Source organism: Amblyomma mixtum, chromosome 8 (assembly GCF_055824585.1).
Source record: "Amblyomma mixtum isolate Tamu chromosome 8, ASM5582458v1, whole genome shotgun sequence".
Classification (NCBI taxonomy): domain Eukaryota; kingdom Metazoa; phylum Arthropoda; class Arachnida; order Ixodida; family Ixodidae; genus Amblyomma; species Amblyomma mixtum.
In genome coordinates, this window is record NC_143019.1 from 50349654 (window position 1) to 50367805 (window position 18152).

Sequence of the window (18152 nt, forward strand, 5' to 3'; positions counted from 1 at the left end):
GATTGACCCCCCCCCCCCCAAAAAAAAAAAAGCGCCATTACGACTGACCTTTCCTCCCCCTCTGTTATTTTCGGACATGTGGCCCGCGGGAGACCAAATTTTCTCAATGCGGCGCATATAGTATTAAGAGTTAAGAGACCATGCGCACGCCTGTGCATGGCCATATGTATCATCATGGGCACCTCTTTTGTTTGCACCAGCACCAATTTGTGGCCTCGTTTTTAAGCTAAGCCAACCAGTGCGGAGCCACTGGCTGAGCTAGGAATGCCAGAAAATGGTGAAAACAAAAATTTCATCCAGCTCGGCAATAGCCACTACAACTTGGCTTCATTCTGATTGGGACTTCGTGCAATAGACTCCAGCACCATGGCCACAGCAACATTTTCATGGGCAGGCATATACACAAATCAGCATAGCAAGTATTTACACACTTGTACATTATCTCATAAACCTGCGGGGGCACAAGTTTTTAAAGTACTGATTACTGCAAAATAAAAATTCAAGCATACTTACCAACACAAATAGAATCACTAGGCAGACTTCACCATACTGTCTGCAATAGAGTTATAGATACCTCATGTACTTGACTAAGCATGTATACTTCACAGGTTGTCGATGTCTAGTCTGGTTTAGTGCTACATCAAATCCAATTTCCACGCTTTCACTAACAAAATTTTATTGACATTGATCCTCAACCACACTGTTGCAGTTTGCTTTCATTTGTATCTCCAGAATTATTCTGTCGCTCTCATTTACTCACCATACTACTATAAACTGCTCATAAACATATTGGCCTTCTATATAAACATTCAGCATTACACCATACTAGTTGGTCGTTTCATACAGACTGAAGATGTGATCAGATGCAAATATCAACCCAGCAACTATCAATACTTTCAGAAGTACAAGCAGATATATACTCTGCACCCCATGCCTGAGTGTCTGTGATACTCTGAGTACTGGAGAGTTCAACAACAAAGCGGGCGTAAAATGCGAGAATGGGTTGTTTGCCAGGGTAGATGGAGTCACAATGGGAATGAACACAAACACTACAGAAAGAAAAGCTTTACTTCAAGCAATAGATAACCGGGGGAAACGTAAAATGCCAGCGCCTGCATACTGCAGGAAGAAGGTACGTGTAAAGATTCTTAAGCCTCAGCCTGGGTTTCCTCTTCATCCTCAAACTCTCCCTCTTCATCAGCTGTGGCCTCCTGGTACTGCTGGTACTCGGACACCAGATCATTCATGTTGGATTCCGCTTCAGTGAACTCCATCTCATCCATACCTTCCCCAGTGTACCAGTGCAAGAAGGCCTTGCGACGGAACATGGCTGCAAAGAAAACGAGGGCCCGAATGAACAGAAATGGTCACAATTCCATTCAGAGGCACATGTACTTCATTAGCCAGAAGTGAAGCGATTCGGGATAGTGGAGGATTAAAAAAAAAAAATACACTGACCAGTGAATTGTTCAGAGATTCTCCTGAAAAGCTCCTGGATGGCGGTGCTGTTGCCGATGAAAGTTGCAGACATCTTGAGGCCACGGGGCGGGATGTCACAGACGGCGGTCTTGACATTGTTCGGGATCCACTCAACAAAGTAGCTAGAGTTCTTGTTCTGCACGTTCAACATCTGCTCGTCAACTTCACGCATGCTCATGCGGCCTCTGAACACTGCAGCGACTGTGAGATAGCGGCCGTGGCGGGGGTCACAGGCGGCCATCATGTTCTTGGCATCAAACATCTGCTGTGTCAGCTCTGGCACACTCAGGGCCCTGTACTGCTGGCTGCCTCGTGACGTGAGTGGGGCAAAGCCGGGCATGAAGAAGTGCAGACGAGGGAATGGCACCATGTTGACGGCCAATTTACGAAGGTCTGCATTCAGCTGTCCTGGAAACCTGCATGGAATGGCAATCGCAAAAGCATAAGCATGTCGCAATAGCAGGAATGCGATAGGAACGCACGCAACACAGTCATCATCAAGTGCACACCCTTCCGTTCTTAATTGGTTTCCCAAAAGATATGCCAAAATTTGGCTCTCTTGCAATGATGGGGACCTCCCAATCGCAGCTGCAGTGTTGGGCCTTGGCACTGCAGTAAATTACTAAACTGCACACATAACAAAGGCTGTCAGACACACACCTAAGACATGTGGTGACACCAGACATCGTTGCAGAGACTAGGTGGTTGAGATCTCCATAGGTGGGAGTGGTGAGCTTGAGGGTTCGGAAGCATATGTCGTAGAGTGCCTCATTGTCAATGCAGTAGGTTTCATCTGTGTTCTCCACCAGCTGGTGCACAGAGAGGGTGGCGTTGTAGGGCTCGACAACTGTGTCCGAAACCTGGAGAGAGTGGTGAAAACAGAATACACAGCATTTAGGATTGTACAAGGAGCAATGAAGAGCCAAGGACGGATGGACCCCAAAGACAACTTGATTCAGCCTTTCAATTCTTTGGCTTTTTCAGGCCATGCTGATACTTGTCTGATAACAAAAAATGCGTTTATTGCGGAGAAAAGTGGATTAAAAAAAAAAAAACTTTCCTTGCCATTCGGTTCAAACTCGCAAAAAAACTGGTTACCGTTTGGAAGTGAACACCAGTGCTAGCCTCATAGATCTGTGCCTGTCCTGGTGCACTACAATAAGTTTGCAACAACCTCAGACAGTGACAACTTTTTTTCTTTCCAGATTTTTCTACCTTATAAAAGTCAGTTTTCAGTGAAAGTAGAGTCTATGACATTAGAAAGCAGCAATGCACCAATTCAGACCAATTTCAATTTGTCTTCAGCGTCGCTTTAAACGAAAATCCACATGCACGAGAAACGACGACGCAATAAGGCAGAGCAGTGAGGAATGCCGTTGTTCGCTCAGTTGCTTAGTGGGCAAACCCCAAGCAGGTGAATGCGGCATGCGACGTGCACCAGGGGATATGTGCTCTCTTGGCACCTACACACTCCAGCTTAGTACAACACTCCTGTAACCTGCTTCCTCAATATGCTTGTGAGCAAACTATGCAGTGAACGGTTTCATCGCGGGAGATTCTGCGCCAGTGCCAGCTACAAATATGGGTAGCCCTCAGTTACTGGCAAGCAGACAATTCACTTGTTTTTATTTTTTAATTTCAAGAGTCTGCCTCACAGACAGGGAGGAATTTTTTTTTTGTTTTTGTCTACAGTGGCAGTGTAGCGGCACTGGCAATGACAATTGCAGAGGTGAAGACAGTATTCATGGGAGGGAGAAGTCTGCTTTTTGTTTAGTGCCTGCACAATATAGCTTAGTAAACATCCCTGTTAACCACCACGGTGGCTCAGTGGGTAGCGCACTTGGCTATTAAGCCAAAGTACCAGTTTCGATGGAGACGAAACGCTGAAGACGCACACATGCACTGTGCATGTTAAAGATCCTCAGGTGGCCGAAATTACTCCAAGCCCCCAACTATGGTACCTCTTTCATTTCTCACTCCCTCCTTTACCCTTCCCTTACAGTGCGGTTCAGGTGTCCACCGTGATTACTCCAAGCCCCCAACTATGGCACCTCTTTCATCTCTCACTCCCTCCTTTACCCTTCCCTTACAGTGCGGTTCAGGTGTCCACCGTGATTACTCCGAGCCCCCAACTATGGCACCTCTTTCATCTCTCACTCCCTCCTTTACCCTTCCCTTACAGTGCGGTTCAGGTGTCCACCGTGATTACTCCAAGCCCCCAACCATGGCACCTCTTTCATCTCTCACTCCCTCCTTTACCCTTCCCTTACAGTGCGGTTCAGGTGTCCACCGTGATTACTCCAAGCCCCCAACTATGGCACCTCTTTCATCTCTCACTCCCTCCTCTACCCTTCCCTTACAGTGCGGTTCAGGTGTCCACCGTGATTACTCCAAGCCCCCAACCATGGCACCTCTTTCATCTCTCACTCCCTCCTTTACCCTTCCCTTACAGTGCGGTTCAGGTGTCCACCGTGATTACTCCGAGCCCCCAACTATGGCACCTCTTTCATCTCTCACTCCCTCCTTTACCCTTCCCTTACAGTGCGGTTCAGGTGTCCACCGTGATTACTCCAAGCCCCCAACCATGGCACCTCTTTCATCTCTCACTCCCTCCTTTACCCTTCCCTTACAGTACGGTTCAGGTGTCCACCGTGATTACTCCAAGCCCCCAACTATGGCACCTCTTTCATCTCTCACTCCCTCCTTTACCCTTCCCTTACAGTGCGGTTCAGGTGTCCACCGTGATTACTCCAAGCCCCCAACCATGGCACCTCTTTCATCTCTCACTCCCTCCTTTACCCTTCCCTTACAGTGCGGTTTTCAGTTGTCCACCGTGAGCAACGCATTCTAGTGAGAATACGTGCCACGAGTGATTCTGCGTCTAAAGCTGGAGTGCAGTCAATATATTTTGCCCTGCAATGTGTCCGCCTATAGCCTGCTGCAAATATGGTTAGCCCTCCATTACCGACAAGCAGACTGTCCTCTTTATTCAAATGCTGAGGGTCTGCCTCACAGCTACAGCAAATTTAAACGTTTTCTTAATGGCAGCGGTTCAGCAGCAGTGGCGAAGACCAAGCAGACAGGCTCGCTAAGGCGAAGATGGATCTTGGGGGAGGAGCTAGGCGACAAACTGAAAACTGCCAGCAGGAGTCCACTTGGCTATTCACAGGGAGCTTACAGGTGAGAAGTGACAGCAAATACTAACTGTGGATGTGGGATCGAGCAACAAGGGCCAAACGCTTTGCACGAGTTTTCGCGTACATGGAGGTCATCCTTAAAGGGCCACAGACACCAAATTTTTTGCTTGTGTATTTTCTTTCTAATGATAGGTTGGACATTTTTTATTTTTGACGCTGCTCCAGTTTCCAGTAGTGGGAATGGCCCGGAGCATTTCGGAGCAGGCTTAGTAGCAGAAATCAGACACTGAAAAAGAAGGTTAAAATGTCACTACATAGGGTATTTAAACTAATTTTTGCCACAGTTTAAAAGTTTTAAAAATGATAATGCGCTGCATGAATGTTTCAATGGTGCAGGGTCGTGGGCTGTCCTCTTAGCCAGGTCTGCTAATTTTTTTGACGAAATTTACTTATAAAAATTCCGAAATTTTTCTGCTCTGAAGTTGCAGAGAATGTTATAAGATGCCCATTTCAATTTTTTTTTTAAATATAATTTTAGCCCATTTATCCATAAAGCACTGATGGCTTAGTGTAGATCAGTGCTTTTATAAATCTTGAAGCCCGCATGATAAAAAGGAATCGTTCCCCACTTTGTCTCATTAGAGTTATGATGGTGCAGCAGGAGGCCAACATGTCGCCGCCATTTCACTGCACAGGTTTCCTACAGCCCAACATGGCCGTGCCTCTCGGGACGAAGCGTTGTGCTATGCCTGCACGGTCCTAGTCTTTAATCAGCACCATGATGTTCTCCACAGTGCGAATGAATTTGATTGAATGGATTCCTTGTGCGTCACAGAGACCACTGCAAAAAGAATTCAAATCTGAGCATGCGAATGAAAGTTATTCCAAATGGAAAATGCAAAATACAAAGATCAGACAAAGTGTTCACTCATTCCAGTCACCCAGTGCTACAAGCCAGAACTGCGCCTAGCACACATACCGTGGAAGATTGCATGCAACTGCTGGAATTACGAAGCAGCCCACAGCCATGCATTTTGACGGCGTCCCCCGTACGCACCGCAGACCGGGTAGGGGTGTCTGAACAAAGGAAGCTTCCTGGTGTCGCTTTGTTGGTAGGAGAGTACCACTTCGCGATCCGCTCGACTATTATTTAGAGTTTACACTCCTTTAAAACAAAACATAGAATGTTTAGTTTAGTTCATTGGGGTTTAACGTCCCAAAGCGACTCAGGCTATGAGGGATGCCGTAGTAGAAGGGCACCGGAAATTGACCACATGGGGTTCTTTAACGTGCACTGACACCGCACAGCACACTGGCCTCTGGAACTTCACCTTCATCGAAATTCAGCCGCCGCGGCCGGGATCGACCCCGCGTCTTTCGGGCCAGCAGCCGAGCTATAACCACTGAGCCACCGCGGCGGGTAAAACAGAATGACAAAGACAATGAAAGCACTGCAACACCAGTTCTAACTGGAATCTACAAACCTTAGGTGAAGGCACAACGCTGAACGTGTTCATGATGCGATCAGGATATTCTTCGCGAATCTTTGAGATGAGCAGGGTGCCCATGCCCGATCCCGTGCCACCACCGAGGGAGTGGGTGAGCTGGAACCCTTGCAGGCAGTCGCATCCTTCGGCCTCCTTGCGGACAACGTCAAGCACCGAGTCCACCAGCTCGGCACCCTCGGTGTAGTGTCCCTTGGCCCAGTTGTTACCCGCACCACTCTGACCTGATGGACACAAAACAAGTGTGGCTTGCCAAATGTGCCCAAGGGCATCTTACCGGTAGCACTGCCTGCTGGAAAGTACTGTCTGGTTCTTTTACGGTACTATACTTTGTTTTATATATGGCAGTCAAAGTTGCCAAACCTAATGCGTGTGATCGCTCAGGCTATGTCCCCGCCCAGAAAGTATAGTTTGCCGCCAAACAACCGAAGAGAACACAAGCATGTTTCGCTGCAACAAATCTGAATACCATGACTGGCAACCTCCTGCACTTCCGATTTACCTCTTGTCACATTTTCGCCCGAACACCCACTGCGGCTTTGAGATGAACAGATATGTGACGGAGCAATGCGGTTTCCCGGGCGCACTACTTTTGCAGCCTACACAGCGTTGCCTGCCATGTACGAGACTGAGTATAGTGATGGCAGTTGCTAAGGTGCTTGTGGAAAGCATCAAGAGGATAGCAATGCACCTTGAGGCCAATTGCTGCATTCAGATAAGTCAAAACAAAATGCAGTTTGTACAGACCACTATGCCCGAAATTAACACAACCCATTTCGAAACAGAATATATAGTATTCACCCAGCACCTCCACCAGGGATGTTATGGGGAAATACTATTTACATTTATTTACAAGTGTTAGAGGTTTAGAATGATTAGTTCCTAGCAGGGAGCCACATCAACTTCTTCGTTCGTCCCTTCACGCAGAAGGCCACTTTGTCGTAACAATATGAATCACTAGAACATGAGCAAAAGGGCAGGAACAAATCTTAAGGAGAATACGCACAGCTCATTAAAAGCGAGTGTCATGACCCCACAAAGTTACAAACTTACTTGTTGGCCAATATAGTAATCCCTAAGCAGTAACTAGGCGGTCAGTCTCCAATCTGCAAAGACTCTAGCACCGAACAAGGCTCAATTTAAAAGACTTTCAACTACTGTTTGGGACGTACTGGAGCTTGCGTACAATCAATTTCAGTACAATCAACAGTGCAAAAAGCATGAAGAACTGTCCCGTGCATTAAAAATGGAGTTCCTTACCGAACACAAAGTTATCAGGCCGGAAGAGCTGTCCAAAGGGCCCCGACCGCACAGAGTCCATGGTACCAGGCTCCAGATCGACCAGAATGGCCCGAGGCACGTATTTACCTCCTCAAACATAAAGAAAACGCCACTTAGTGGTACAGCGGATGTGGCACGGCTAGAATAGAAGCGCCACACAAAAATTCATGCACACTGAGCGAATTTAACGACAGGCGCAATGAATATTAAAGTACCAGAAGCTTCATTGTAGTAGACGTTGATCCGTTCTAATTGGAGGTCCGAGTCGCCATGGTAAGTGCCGGTCGGGTCGATGCCATGTTCATCCGAAATAACCTCCCAAAACTGCAAAAAGACACAATCGTAGCGTCGTTGAGTGACAAGTCTCGGCTTACAAGCAATATCAAGCTCACGAACTAGAAATGGAAGGCTGGTGAAGATTGCCAGAACTTCCTTCTCTTCCTTTGTAGTCTTAACGGGGGCATCTGACGTCTACGAGAATGAGTGCCACACCCAAGTGAGATGGCCGCGAGGTTTTAGCTTCCTTGCCCCACCCAGAACTTTACACGACGACTACAGTGACCGTTATGGAAAAATACAAAACAAATCCCGAGTGGCGGGGCAGAGAGCCGAAGCAGCCATGGCAACGTCAGAAGGCCACGCCAAAGATGCGGTGATGTGACAGCGTGCGAGAGATGTTTCGAGCAGGAATTCCGTGCAGAAAAGCAGAGATAGCGTAATAAAGCAATTTTTACGGCCACATAAGAAACGAGACTAAAGCAGGGCATCAGAATTTCACAATTAAAATGTAGCCTTACATAATACAAAGCGGTAATTCAAACTTTTGACTGCAACGGAAATCGCTACAGCTTAGGGAGACAAAAAGCATGCCCTTGAGCCACGAAATCTGTGTACCGATATGCAACGATGAGCAGACTTTCAGCTTACCTTGGCACCGATCTGGTTTCCGCATTGGCCAGCCTGGATGTGGACAATCTCACGCATATTGATTATAAATTACACGTCCCAAAGACAAACGTCAGAATGGCGACCAACGGTTACCGGCTCGGGCAGGCTCGGGCGCTTATATGCGAAAAAAGCGAGAAAGGAAGTGACGTGAAATGCACGGCACAGCAGTAAGTTTCGGTTTCGTTGTGTGCCACAGTGTACTTCTCTTTCTTTTTTTGGTTATTTGACCAAGTAAGCTGCTGCTGGCTGCTATTAGTTGTCATCGGTCTGTGTAAAAGCGTTTGTTTTTGCCTACGAAAACCTTTTTATCTCAATCGTTTTCATTTGCATCCGCACTTGCTCACGCTCACTGGCTTGCTTCCGTACTTCGGTACTTCCGCCAGGCTTATCACGTGACCAAAGCAGCCAGCGGGCCCTTTAATAGCTGTTAGCTGTATGCACTATACTGTTGGCATTGGAACGTTGGTAATTCTGCTGTTACCAGAGTAGAGTGATCTATCAGAAACTCCAAAGGTACGTCATACTAACCTTTATTCCTGGGCACTTTGACTGGCGTTCGTCTTGTGACGCGTCTAGCGTTCTTACCGTCACGCGCTGCCTCTCCCGCGTCTCCCACCGCGCTCCTCTTGACTTGACTGCCAAATCCTAACTGCTGTTCTTTTGTTCTGTAATTACAGCTACAATATTTGGTATGGCGAACGCCAACAGTCTGCAGGTCTGGGCCGAATTCCTGCTGGCGAAGGCCCTCGAAGAAGACCTCCGAAAGCGGGCGCAAGAAGCCCACGCGGAATTCGAGGTAGTAGTGATACTTATTCAGACTTTGAAAGGCTGAGGTGCACTAGCTGAACAGAATTATGCGCAAACTGTGTGCGAGGCTATGGCCATAGCTTTTGGAAGAAGTTCCTCAAATTCATTCATAAATATGAAGCGACAGTTTAGGATTGTGACTGATCTCAAGCGTTTATTGAAACATTCGCACCGCTCTAAACCTGTGCCTCAAGTCTCATGTCCTAGGATGCTTTGATGGTTAATTGGAGAGACATGGGAGAGGTCTTTTCCCTGCAGTAGGCGTAGTCAGGCTGATGATGATGATGATAAATGTTCGGACTGATTGCCAAAAACTCGGGAAGAGAACTCTGGGAAAACGGCTCTTTCAAGTTGTAGTGCGTGGAGCAGCGCCAAGATTATCTTGGGACGCTCAGAAGATTATTTATTGTACTTGCAATGACCCAATTCTAGCTCGAGTTATGCACTGGGCTGAGATTAGGTGGCCCCAAGTCAAGCTGCCAGAAGATTTCAAGGCATTCATTTCAGAGCAGCTCTGCAGAGAATGGCCAGTGGTGGCAGTGGTACCTGCGTTTCATTTTTTTTTTACTTTTGCTAGCTTATAAAAGCTTTGTTTTCAGTGAAAAGTTTCCTTGTCATTAGAGTATAGTTAGTTTTTTCATACAGGCCATCTTCAGGTTGCCGGCTGCGGTGGTAACATTTGGATGCACGTGAAACCCTAAACCGTTGTGTGTGCTTTGCATTTTCAGTGGAAGTTAAACCTCACATGCCTAATGAATGTATTTGGTGCATTTCAGTCACTTTTCACAGAAGGCCTTGCCAATGTCAGTGAGTTAATTGAAAAAGAACAAGAATTGCGTAGAAAAGTTGCCCTCTTTGAACAACTGTCGAAGTTCAAAAAATCAATGGAAACAGAGGTAAGTAACTTTTGGTATCATTGGCATTGGTTTAACTCTTTCCTTACCACTTCATAGGCACTTGGTCATATACATGGTCTGTTCTGAAAGTAGTAGGACTGGTTTTTTCCTGGGCGAACGGGCGGACGAGAGGTGGTCTGCGCGTGCAGGATCGTTGAAGGGGGATATTGGGAATGCTGTGGAAAATCGGCAGTCGGCTCTCGGCCGTTAAAAAGAGGAGGTCGCTTGTACTGTGAACCCCTGTCGAAACGTCTCGTCACGCAGAATCGTCGAGCGTTTACTGCATCAGCGATACGCGATCAAATTTTGAGTAAATCTTGGTAAAACGGGCAAAGAGACTCACAACATGATTAAGGAGGCCTACGGTGACGCTTCCATGGGTAGATCAGGTGTTTTTGATAGGCACAAGCTTTTCCGAGAAGGTAAGGAAAGAGTGGAGGAAGACGACCGCTTCAGACGCCCTTCGACCAGCAAGACCAACGAAAATGTGTAGCGAGGGAAACATTTACTTAACAGTGATCTATCAGAATGATTGCTGATGACTTGAGCATTCCTCAAACCCAAGTTTTTGGGATCGTGACAGAAAACTTACCCATGAGGAAAGCGTGCGCAAAGTTGGTGCCGGGAGTGTTGTCAGAGGAGGAAAAGGCCAACCGGTAGGATCTTCTTCGTCATCTGAATGAGGACCCCGATTTTTTGTCCCGCACAAGGCGGCAACGCTGTCTCAGCCCCCCTACAGCCTCGACTTGGCCCTGCCAGACTTTTTTCTATTCCCGAGAATAAAATCGACGCTCGAGGGGAAACATCACGGATCGGTAGAGGTGGTTCAACAGGCCGTGACGAGGGAGCTAAACAGCACTCCGGTCCAGGCGTTCCTGGAGGCGTACGAAAATTGTAAGACTCATTAGCAGCAGTGAGTAGGTGCGGAAGGGTGCTACCTTGAAAAATTGTAATCGTTTGTACTATTCTCTTGAATAAATTTTGTTTAAAAAAATTAGTCCTACTACTTTCAGAACAGACCATGTATGACAGACTTTTCGAACCTGCCGCCAAAAGTTCAGTACAGCGCTCCTGGACAAGCTACTTCATCTAGTTTGCTTCTATAACACCATTTCTGTGGTTTCAGTTTTGTTTTAAAATTTTTTTTGTTTTAAAAAAACTTTTTGCCGCTGAAGTGGTTGAGTGGTTATGGCACTCGGCTGCTTACCCCATAATATGCGGGTTCGATCCCGGCCACGGCGGTCGAATCTCGATGGAGGCGACATCGTAGAGGCGAAGCCTGCTCATTCGCTGCTGTACAGCATGTGCAAACATGGCTGAGTGAGGGAGACCACTGTTGTGAATAGTACATCCCCTTCCCCGCAAGCCAAAAACCTCTCGGAGACGTCTAGCTAGATGTCTCCGAGAAGTTTTTGGTTTGCTGGGTTCTGGACGAGTCTGGAACACGATAAGTTTCCTCATATACAAAGAGCAGCGCCCTCTAATGCAGTAAAATGTGCTGAGACATGAAGAACCAATATGTAGAAACACACACAACCAGGCATGCAAATGAGCGCAAAAAAATCATTTTTAGAATGGATGCTTTCGTGTGTTACGTTACCACTGCTACAGCTGTAATGAGCGTTTTTGTTTCCGGGCATGAGGGCATTAAAGTGCCTAAAATGTTGTGATATTTCTACATAGCAAATTCATATGGCAGGGATCAGTCAAAAAAAAGTATTTGACACCCTGAAAGCAGTTCTGAGTCTGTGTGGTTATATGAAAGACTCCAGAGAAATTGATATTATTTATTGGATAAAATGGGAATTTCTTCTCTGTTGTTTGCTGGCATGCTCCGCACAAAAAATCTTTTTTTTTCTTCATTTAGATAAGAATTAGAGCTTGAAGGAGACACATAATAAATTTGGCTTGCAACTCGATGTATGGCAGCTTAGGCAATATGCCATTAACATCTAAAAATCTTCATTTAGTTCTAAGAAGCATCCTCTGTATAGAGCGTTCAGTATATGATGTATTTTGTACACTTGCCCTGGTGCTCAGTTGGCATCACAGCTGTGGCGCACCTGTGGAAACAGTCACCTTGCCTCGTTTATGTGAGCAGGTTGTAGAAGAGTAGATTTCCATGACTGCGGTCTTCATAAATTACTATAATGAGATACAACTCAAGAAAAAAGTAGCAAACTCCTCTAAAAGGAGGTGTTCTAATGAATGGCGTTGACCTGTTGTCAGGATGTCTCTGCCAATTGCCCTGCACCTGTCATGGCTGCTGGCGGATATGTCAAGTAATCACAAAATAACCATGTGTGACTCAACATAACTCTCAACTTTTTGTGGTGTGAGCTCTATATTCTTGTTCTGGCATCACATTGCAATATGTTCTTCCTGATTATCTTTCACTATTCAGAACGCTGTATCGTAAATGCAGACTTTGGCTTTTCGTGTCCGTCTCCCTGTTACGCAATTAGGTGCTCATTCATGATGACAATGTAGTAATCCAATTTCCCCTGTAGTGGAAACACAGATGTGAAGGTTTTCTTTTTTACCATTCTTATTTGAGTGAGGTTTCTCTGCATGCAGCAGCTATTGTTTTAATAAGCAATGTGGACAACCATTTCAATTAGTGACACCGTCATTCTAGTTTTGTTGCCTTTGCAGGATGTACTTGATGAAAGCACAGGTTTTGGTGATGCCTTGGATGAAAACTGCATTGCTATGATCAAAAATAAGGCTGAAGAAATGCCTAGCAGTGTTATCATCAAAAATGTCACGCATGCAGAACGCGGTAAGTTGAGTTTCAGCCTGTGTCAGTTTCGCTCTGTTGTTACAAGTGATGTGGTGCTGTAATGACTGCACCAATATTGCCTCGTGCTCGCAACATATCTTGCCTCTGCTGTTTTCATTATTAACGGCACAGGCAATTCAGATCGTTCAATTTTTTTTTCTTTTTAATGTGAAAGCATTATATGCCACATGCAAAGGAAAACCCGTCGCAAAACGTGCGCGAAATGCATAAAATTTGTCTGCGAAATGTGTCCGCAAAATGTGTCAGCAAAATGTGTCTGCGAAATGTGTCCGCAAAATGTGTCCGCGAAATGTGTCTGCGAAATGTGTCCGCAAAATGTGTCTGCGAAATGTGTCCGCAAAATGTGTCCGCAAAATGTGTCCGCAAAATGTGTCCGCAAAATGTGTCCACGAAATGTGTCCACAAATTGTGTCCACAGGAATTGGTACCTCTCGCGTGATCTCATTTGAAAAGAGAATTTGCTGGCATTGGGGTTTGAACCCACGTGGGCACGCAACGCATATGCCACACAGGGTCGTTGGTTCAGACGTGTTAGAGACGGCTCGAAGTGAACACGTTGTGGTGTGTATGATGGTAAAGTGTGTTGGGGATGTGTACTAATGTTAGACAACGATGACTTGCAAAAAAAAAAGTTGCTAACACTCAAACCCAAGTGCTTTCGCATTTCTCCAATGCAGCCGACTGCAGTGCTCTCAAATTTTTGTTTGTAGATGCACGTGAAATGGTAACCATGTGCCTGATTCAGGGATGTGGTTGAGCCTCGGAGATGGACAACCAAAAAGCACTTGACGTCATTCCAGTTTGCTTTTACAAACTAACTGTGGCTGTGATGCCTGTATTTTTTTTTTTGCCTTTTGTAGCTTATAAAAGTAATTTTCAATTAGAGGCCAGCTTCGATTTGTCCTCAGTGTTTGCATAACCGTTCTGTTTTCTTTTCTCCCCAGAGGATGCACAGCTGTGTATTGAGGAGTTGGCAAAGAGCGGCAAGTTGTTGGAAGGCTCGGCTCATCTCGAGCTCGCCAAGGTGTACGCAGAAGCTAAGCTCGTGACCATAGCCTGCAAGCAGGAGGCATCCAGGTAACCAAATTCCTCATTTTTAATTCAGTAGCATCAGAGGCCCCATTTATGAGAAAAGCCAGCGTCCTTCCACGTCGTGAAAAAGCAGGCGGTCCACCTGCCATGGTGGGCAGTTGTGGGAGGTGCCAGTGCATTTAATTGAAATAAATTTAATTGAATAAAATGTGCAGTGTGGCACCACACTTCTTTTTCCAACTCGCAAGAGCGTGTGGTCTGCTCTCGATGGTCGTTAGCGCGTTGATGTTATGCGAGGCCTAGCGTGGGCTTATGCTGCATGCTGGCTGTCAGTTCTGTGCTTCCCGTTTGTCGGACTATGCACTTCATCATTTCATACGTTACATCATAACTTGCCGATGCACCTTAGTATGCATTTAATGGCCGAAATTTATCTTCTCCCCTTTTTATTTATTTTATTTTACCTTTTCCGCAATGCTCTCCTTCTGTCTTTGTCTCCCAAATTCCGTTCCCCATGCAGAGTAGGATGCCAGTGATTTTGAAATTCCAGTTAAATTCCCTGTTTTTCATTAAAGGGTTTTTCTCTCTCTCTCTCTGAGGTAAAAAGCAAGTTAACTCGCGTGACAAGTGCAAGATGCTGCTGCTTGGAAATATCATGATGTTTCGCCATGAGTTTAGATGAACAGTAAATTTGTAATTTTTTAGTGTTGAGGATGGTTGAAATTGAATAGATGTTATAGTGAAAGCACAGTGAGAATTGAATAGTAAATACTGTTCTCAAACTATTCAAAGTTTCGAATATTTCTTAACATTAAAGGAGTATACACCCAAAATTTTGGTTGCATGTTTTGTTCTGAATTTATTCTTTCACCTTTTCGATTTCAGTTTCAACAGCCGAGTGATGGCTATGATGTCAAAGGGCAGCACAGGTCACGTGAGGCGTGGTAAAAAACTGTGATGTTATAATCACTGCTTTTTTTTGTTTTGATTCCGGCTCGAGGCAGGCCAGCTTTAGCCCTCTAGTGAACCAAAACTACAAACCAATGATTATATTGCTGCCTTTTTATGCGTCAGATGATCTATATACTGACCTTTGACATCACAAGCGTTGCTCAGATGTTCAAACCAAAACAGGTGAGAGAAGAAAAATAAATTATAAATTATTTAGCTGTCATAGCTTAATGCGACATGCTGATGAATGCATACCAAGGTCTTAACGCATCATTACAAACAATAAAACGTGTAACCAAAAGTTTGGCGTCTAGACTCCTTTAGTACATTTGATCTTGTCACTTATGCAAACTTACTATTTCCTTCAGCGTTTCAGCTTTGTTGAAGGAGGTTGAAAATGCGTCACGAGAATTGGAGTGTATTACACTTCTACAAAAAAAAGGATACATTCCTGTAGGAGATGGAGCGGGTGATTGCGGAGGCAGCGACTCATCTGGTTTCTCAAGTCTCGACGCATGCAGCGGATCTACCGACTCGTCGGATTCTCTTTGAAGAGATAGCATCAATAAAGTTTCACGATTTGTAATATCTGTGGTGGATGCAGAGTTCATGCTTGAGATCTGAGTTTGTTAGGAGGACATCAGAAGCAGTGATACTAATCTACTTGAGCTTGTTAAGTAATAATTATGTCATATTTTTAGCCTGAAAGTGTTTGTGCTGCATCAAGAAATTGTAATAATGATAGGCAGCCACTGTTGCTTGAGACTAGCCTATTTTCTACAGTTGGTGTTTTCACTGTGGTGTTCAGGTTGCAGGTGTTCACAGTGTTGCGGAACTATGTGCCAGAGCCCTGACCTATATTTTCGAGCATGCAGCTGATGTGCTTTTTTTTTTCTTATCACTTGGTTGTCTGATAGCTAAAGTGTTGCTGGCTCCGGTGTGTTGTGTTACTGTGCTATGGATGGCATTTTGCCTACCATACCACACTGTTAATGTTTGGGAAAACTGAGCATTGATTTTCACATTGCGTGCTTAAGCAAAGCTGCATACACCTTGTTGTTCTAGTTTCAATGTACTGTTGTGTATATAGCCTCACTGACAAACTTGTGGGTGGCTTGGTCTCTGTAGGGTTTGAGCTGCATCTCTGAATAGTTGGATCACTGGGCATTTTGCTGCGTTCGAAAACCAAGTGCCAAAATGACAGACAAAAATGATGTTGGCTCAAGGCTTGTGGTGTGGTTTTATTCATTTTATGGTTTTAGAATTTTATCCACTCCTGTTGATTTTTTAATGCGACTAGGCATATTCGTGGGCAAGTGCACGGATGTGTCTGTCAGTGTGACAACAAAATAAAAATTTAACCCACTGCTCGTGTGGAAAGATTTCGTTACACAAGATGCCAGTGCATTCACTCAATGGAAGAGGAACTTGACTCTATATGTAAGTGTGCTAAGGCAGAATAGTATGTTATCTTGCAAAGTGTCTCCAAGTGTTACATTTCATACATACATAGGTAGAAAATACATTTCGATAAACATGTCAAAGCCTGTTAGCTCCACCATTATTATCATTTATTCATTTATTTATTTCACCCGCCACGGTGGCTCAGTAGTTATGGCGCTCGGCTGCTGGCCCGAAAGGCGCAGGTTCAATCCCGTCCACGGCAGTCGAGTTTTGATGGAAGCAAAATTCTAGAGGCCCATGTACTGTGCGATGTTGGTGCACGTTAGAACCCCGGGTGGCCAAAATTTTCGGAGCCCTCCACTACGGTGTCCCTCATAGCCGAATCTCCTTGGGATGCAAGACACCCATAAACCATTATTTTTATTTTACTACCCTTAGAGCCCAGAAAGGCATTAAAGAAGGAGCAAGTACAATGCAAAACGAACAAATACAAAATGCAGATTTGTTAAGAAAGGTACTGTTATATAGAGTGCTGACTTGAAGGATGGTGCATCCACAACTGAAACATTGGAAGGGGTTAGGTGGTTTCAGGCTGTGAAAGCTTTTGGTAGAAAGGACTTGGAAGAGAACATTCGCATGGCAACGGAGAATGGCGACTTTGAGCCTATGGTCAATGTGAGATGCATACGAAGGCTTGCTTGTTATTTATTTACATTGAGTTGTAATGATGAGGAAACTTCATACCTTTGTTTTTTGCGCATTGTGAAGTTTTTAGTGATTTAGTGACATGCACCAAGTGATCTGATGGTCAGTACCATCTGCTTTTTTGCGAACGGACTATAGTGCGCGGCGCTCGAGTGCCATATGTGCGCATTGATGATGATGATTAAAACTTCCTTTCCACCGGTGTATCCTCGATTCCCCGCCCCTGACACGCAGGCCTAGGGGAGAGGGACCGGGACCTCCGCGACTAAAGACTGGCGAAGCTAAATTGGTTCTTCGCGGCTTCGGCCGCCAGGCGGACATTCGGCGGCGACCTAGCTTCCCAGCAGCTCCCCCCAGGCTTCTTTATTGTATCCAGCGCCCGGAGAACCGGGGCATTCCCAAATTATGGGGTCCCTCTCGCTCCGCAGGTCTTACATTTATCGTCTTTCCTATCGTTTTCATGGGTGCGAAACAATCAGACGGGGTTTGCAAAATTTTCGGTCTGTAATCGGCATTTAAATTTTCGGCATCAGGCGTCTTGTTCTTGACGATTTCCGCGTATGTTAGCAAACGTTCGTCAATCCCTGGCAATCGGGAGGCTCTACGGTTACCCGGAAGTAGAGATATCGGGCTAACGCATGGGCTGCCTCGTTACCGGGGACGGATATTTGTGTGCTGGGGCACAAACCAAGGTGACCTTGCGGTTTTGGCTGCGGACAGGATGCGAGCCGTCTCCTGCGAAGCCTGCCCTTTCCGATGTTCCAGATTGCAGTTTTGCTGTCGCTAAGAATTAAGCCTTGGTTCCGGCGCAAGCGAGCGCTCCTCCTTTCTAATGGGCCGCCGCGGTGGCTCAGCGGTTATGGTGCTCGGCTGCTGACCCAAAAGACGCGGGTTCGATCCCGGCCGCGGAGGCCGAATTTCGATGAAGGCGAAATTCTAGAGGCCCGTGTACTGTGCGATGTCAGTGCACGTTAAAGAACCCCAGGTGGTCGAAATTTCCGGAGCCCTCCACTACGGCGTCTCTCATAGCCTTAGTCGCTTTGGGACGTTAAACCCCATAAACCAAACCAAACCAACCTTTCTAATGCTGTCTAAAGTTCCCTTGTGTTCACAGCCGTAACAGGTGGCAGGAACGACTCTTTCCTGCGTCATTTTACGTCGTGCTTGTTGAACCCAAAGCTTTAGTAGCACCTCGCCTCTCAAA

The 18152-nt window shown here is 45.8% G+C and overlaps 2 protein-coding genes across 5 annotated transcripts; one reads left to right on the forward strand and one right to left on the reverse strand.

Annotated features, from left to right (window-relative positions):
- Window positions 1–1050: 1050 nt before the first annotated feature.
- On the reverse strand, window positions 1051–8485 carry LOC149332369 (tubulin beta chain-like). 2 transcript variants are annotated; one of them, XM_089557276.1, is made up of 7 exons: window positions 8330–8485; window positions 7618–7726; window positions 7382–7489; window positions 6101–6345; window positions 2140–2339; window positions 1459–1895; window positions 1051–1330 (listed from the first exon to the last, which is right to left on the reverse strand). In XM_089557276.1, exons 1-7 carry the CDS (start codon window positions 8384–8386, stop codon window positions 1149–1151), a joined length of 1338 nt encoding a protein of 445 aa, XP_089413402.1. In that variant the 5' UTR covers window positions 8387–8485; the 3' UTR covers window positions 1051–1148. The 2 variants fall into 2 exon arrangements, with proteins under 2 accessions (XP_089413402.1, XP_089413401.1); XM_089557275.1 differs by having other exon boundaries at window positions 7382–7492.
- Window positions 4571–16209, forward strand: LOC149332370 (uncharacterized). 3 transcript variants are annotated; one of them, XM_089557278.1, is made up of 6 exons: window positions 4571–4659; window positions 9028–9146; window positions 9934–10053; window positions 12709–12835; window positions 13801–13933; window positions 15208–16209. In XM_089557278.1, the coding sequence occupies exons 2-6, from the start codon at window positions 9042–9044 to the stop codon at window positions 15389–15391; spliced, it is 669 nt and encodes a 222-aa protein (XP_089413404.1). In that variant the 5' UTR covers window positions 4571–4659; window positions 9028–9041; the 3' UTR covers window positions 15392–16209. The 3 variants fall into 3 exon arrangements, with proteins under 3 accessions (XP_089413404.1, XP_089413405.1, XP_089413403.1); XM_089557277.1 differs by lacking the exon at window positions 4571–4659 and adding an exon at window positions 8205–8863; XM_089557279.1 differs by lacking the exons at window positions 4571–4659; window positions 9934–10053 and adding an exon at window positions 7759–8863.
- Window positions 16210–18152: the final 1943 nt, after the last annotated feature.

Excerpts from the sequence above, each read along its gene's own strand:
- LOC149332370 (XM_089557278.1), top strand. The coding sequence starts at position 9,042 with ATGGCGAACGCCAACAGTCTGCAGGTCTGGGCCGAATTCCTGCTGGCG. Across the intron at positions 12,836-13,800 it reads TGTCACGCATGCAGAACGCG|AGGATGCACAGCTGTGTATT; the intron begins GTAAGTTGAGTT and ends TTTTCTCCCCAG. Across the intron at positions 13,934-15,207 it reads TGCAAGCAGGAGGCATCCAG|CGTTTCAGCTTTGTTGAAGG; the intron begins GTAACCAAATTC and ends TATTTCCTTCAG.
- LOC149332369 (XM_089557275.1), bottom strand. The coding sequence starts at position 8,386 with ATGCGTGAGATTGTCCACATCCAGGCTGGCCAATGCGGAAACCAGATC. Across the intron at positions 1,896-2,139 it reads GGTGTCACCACATGTCTTAG|GTTTCCAGGACAGCTGAATG; the intron begins GTGTGTGTCTGA and ends CATTCCATGCAG. Across the intron at positions 1,331-1,458 it reads AATCTCTGAACAATTCACTG|CCATGTTCCGTCGCAAGGCC; the intron begins GTCAGTGTATTT and ends TTTTCTTTGCAG.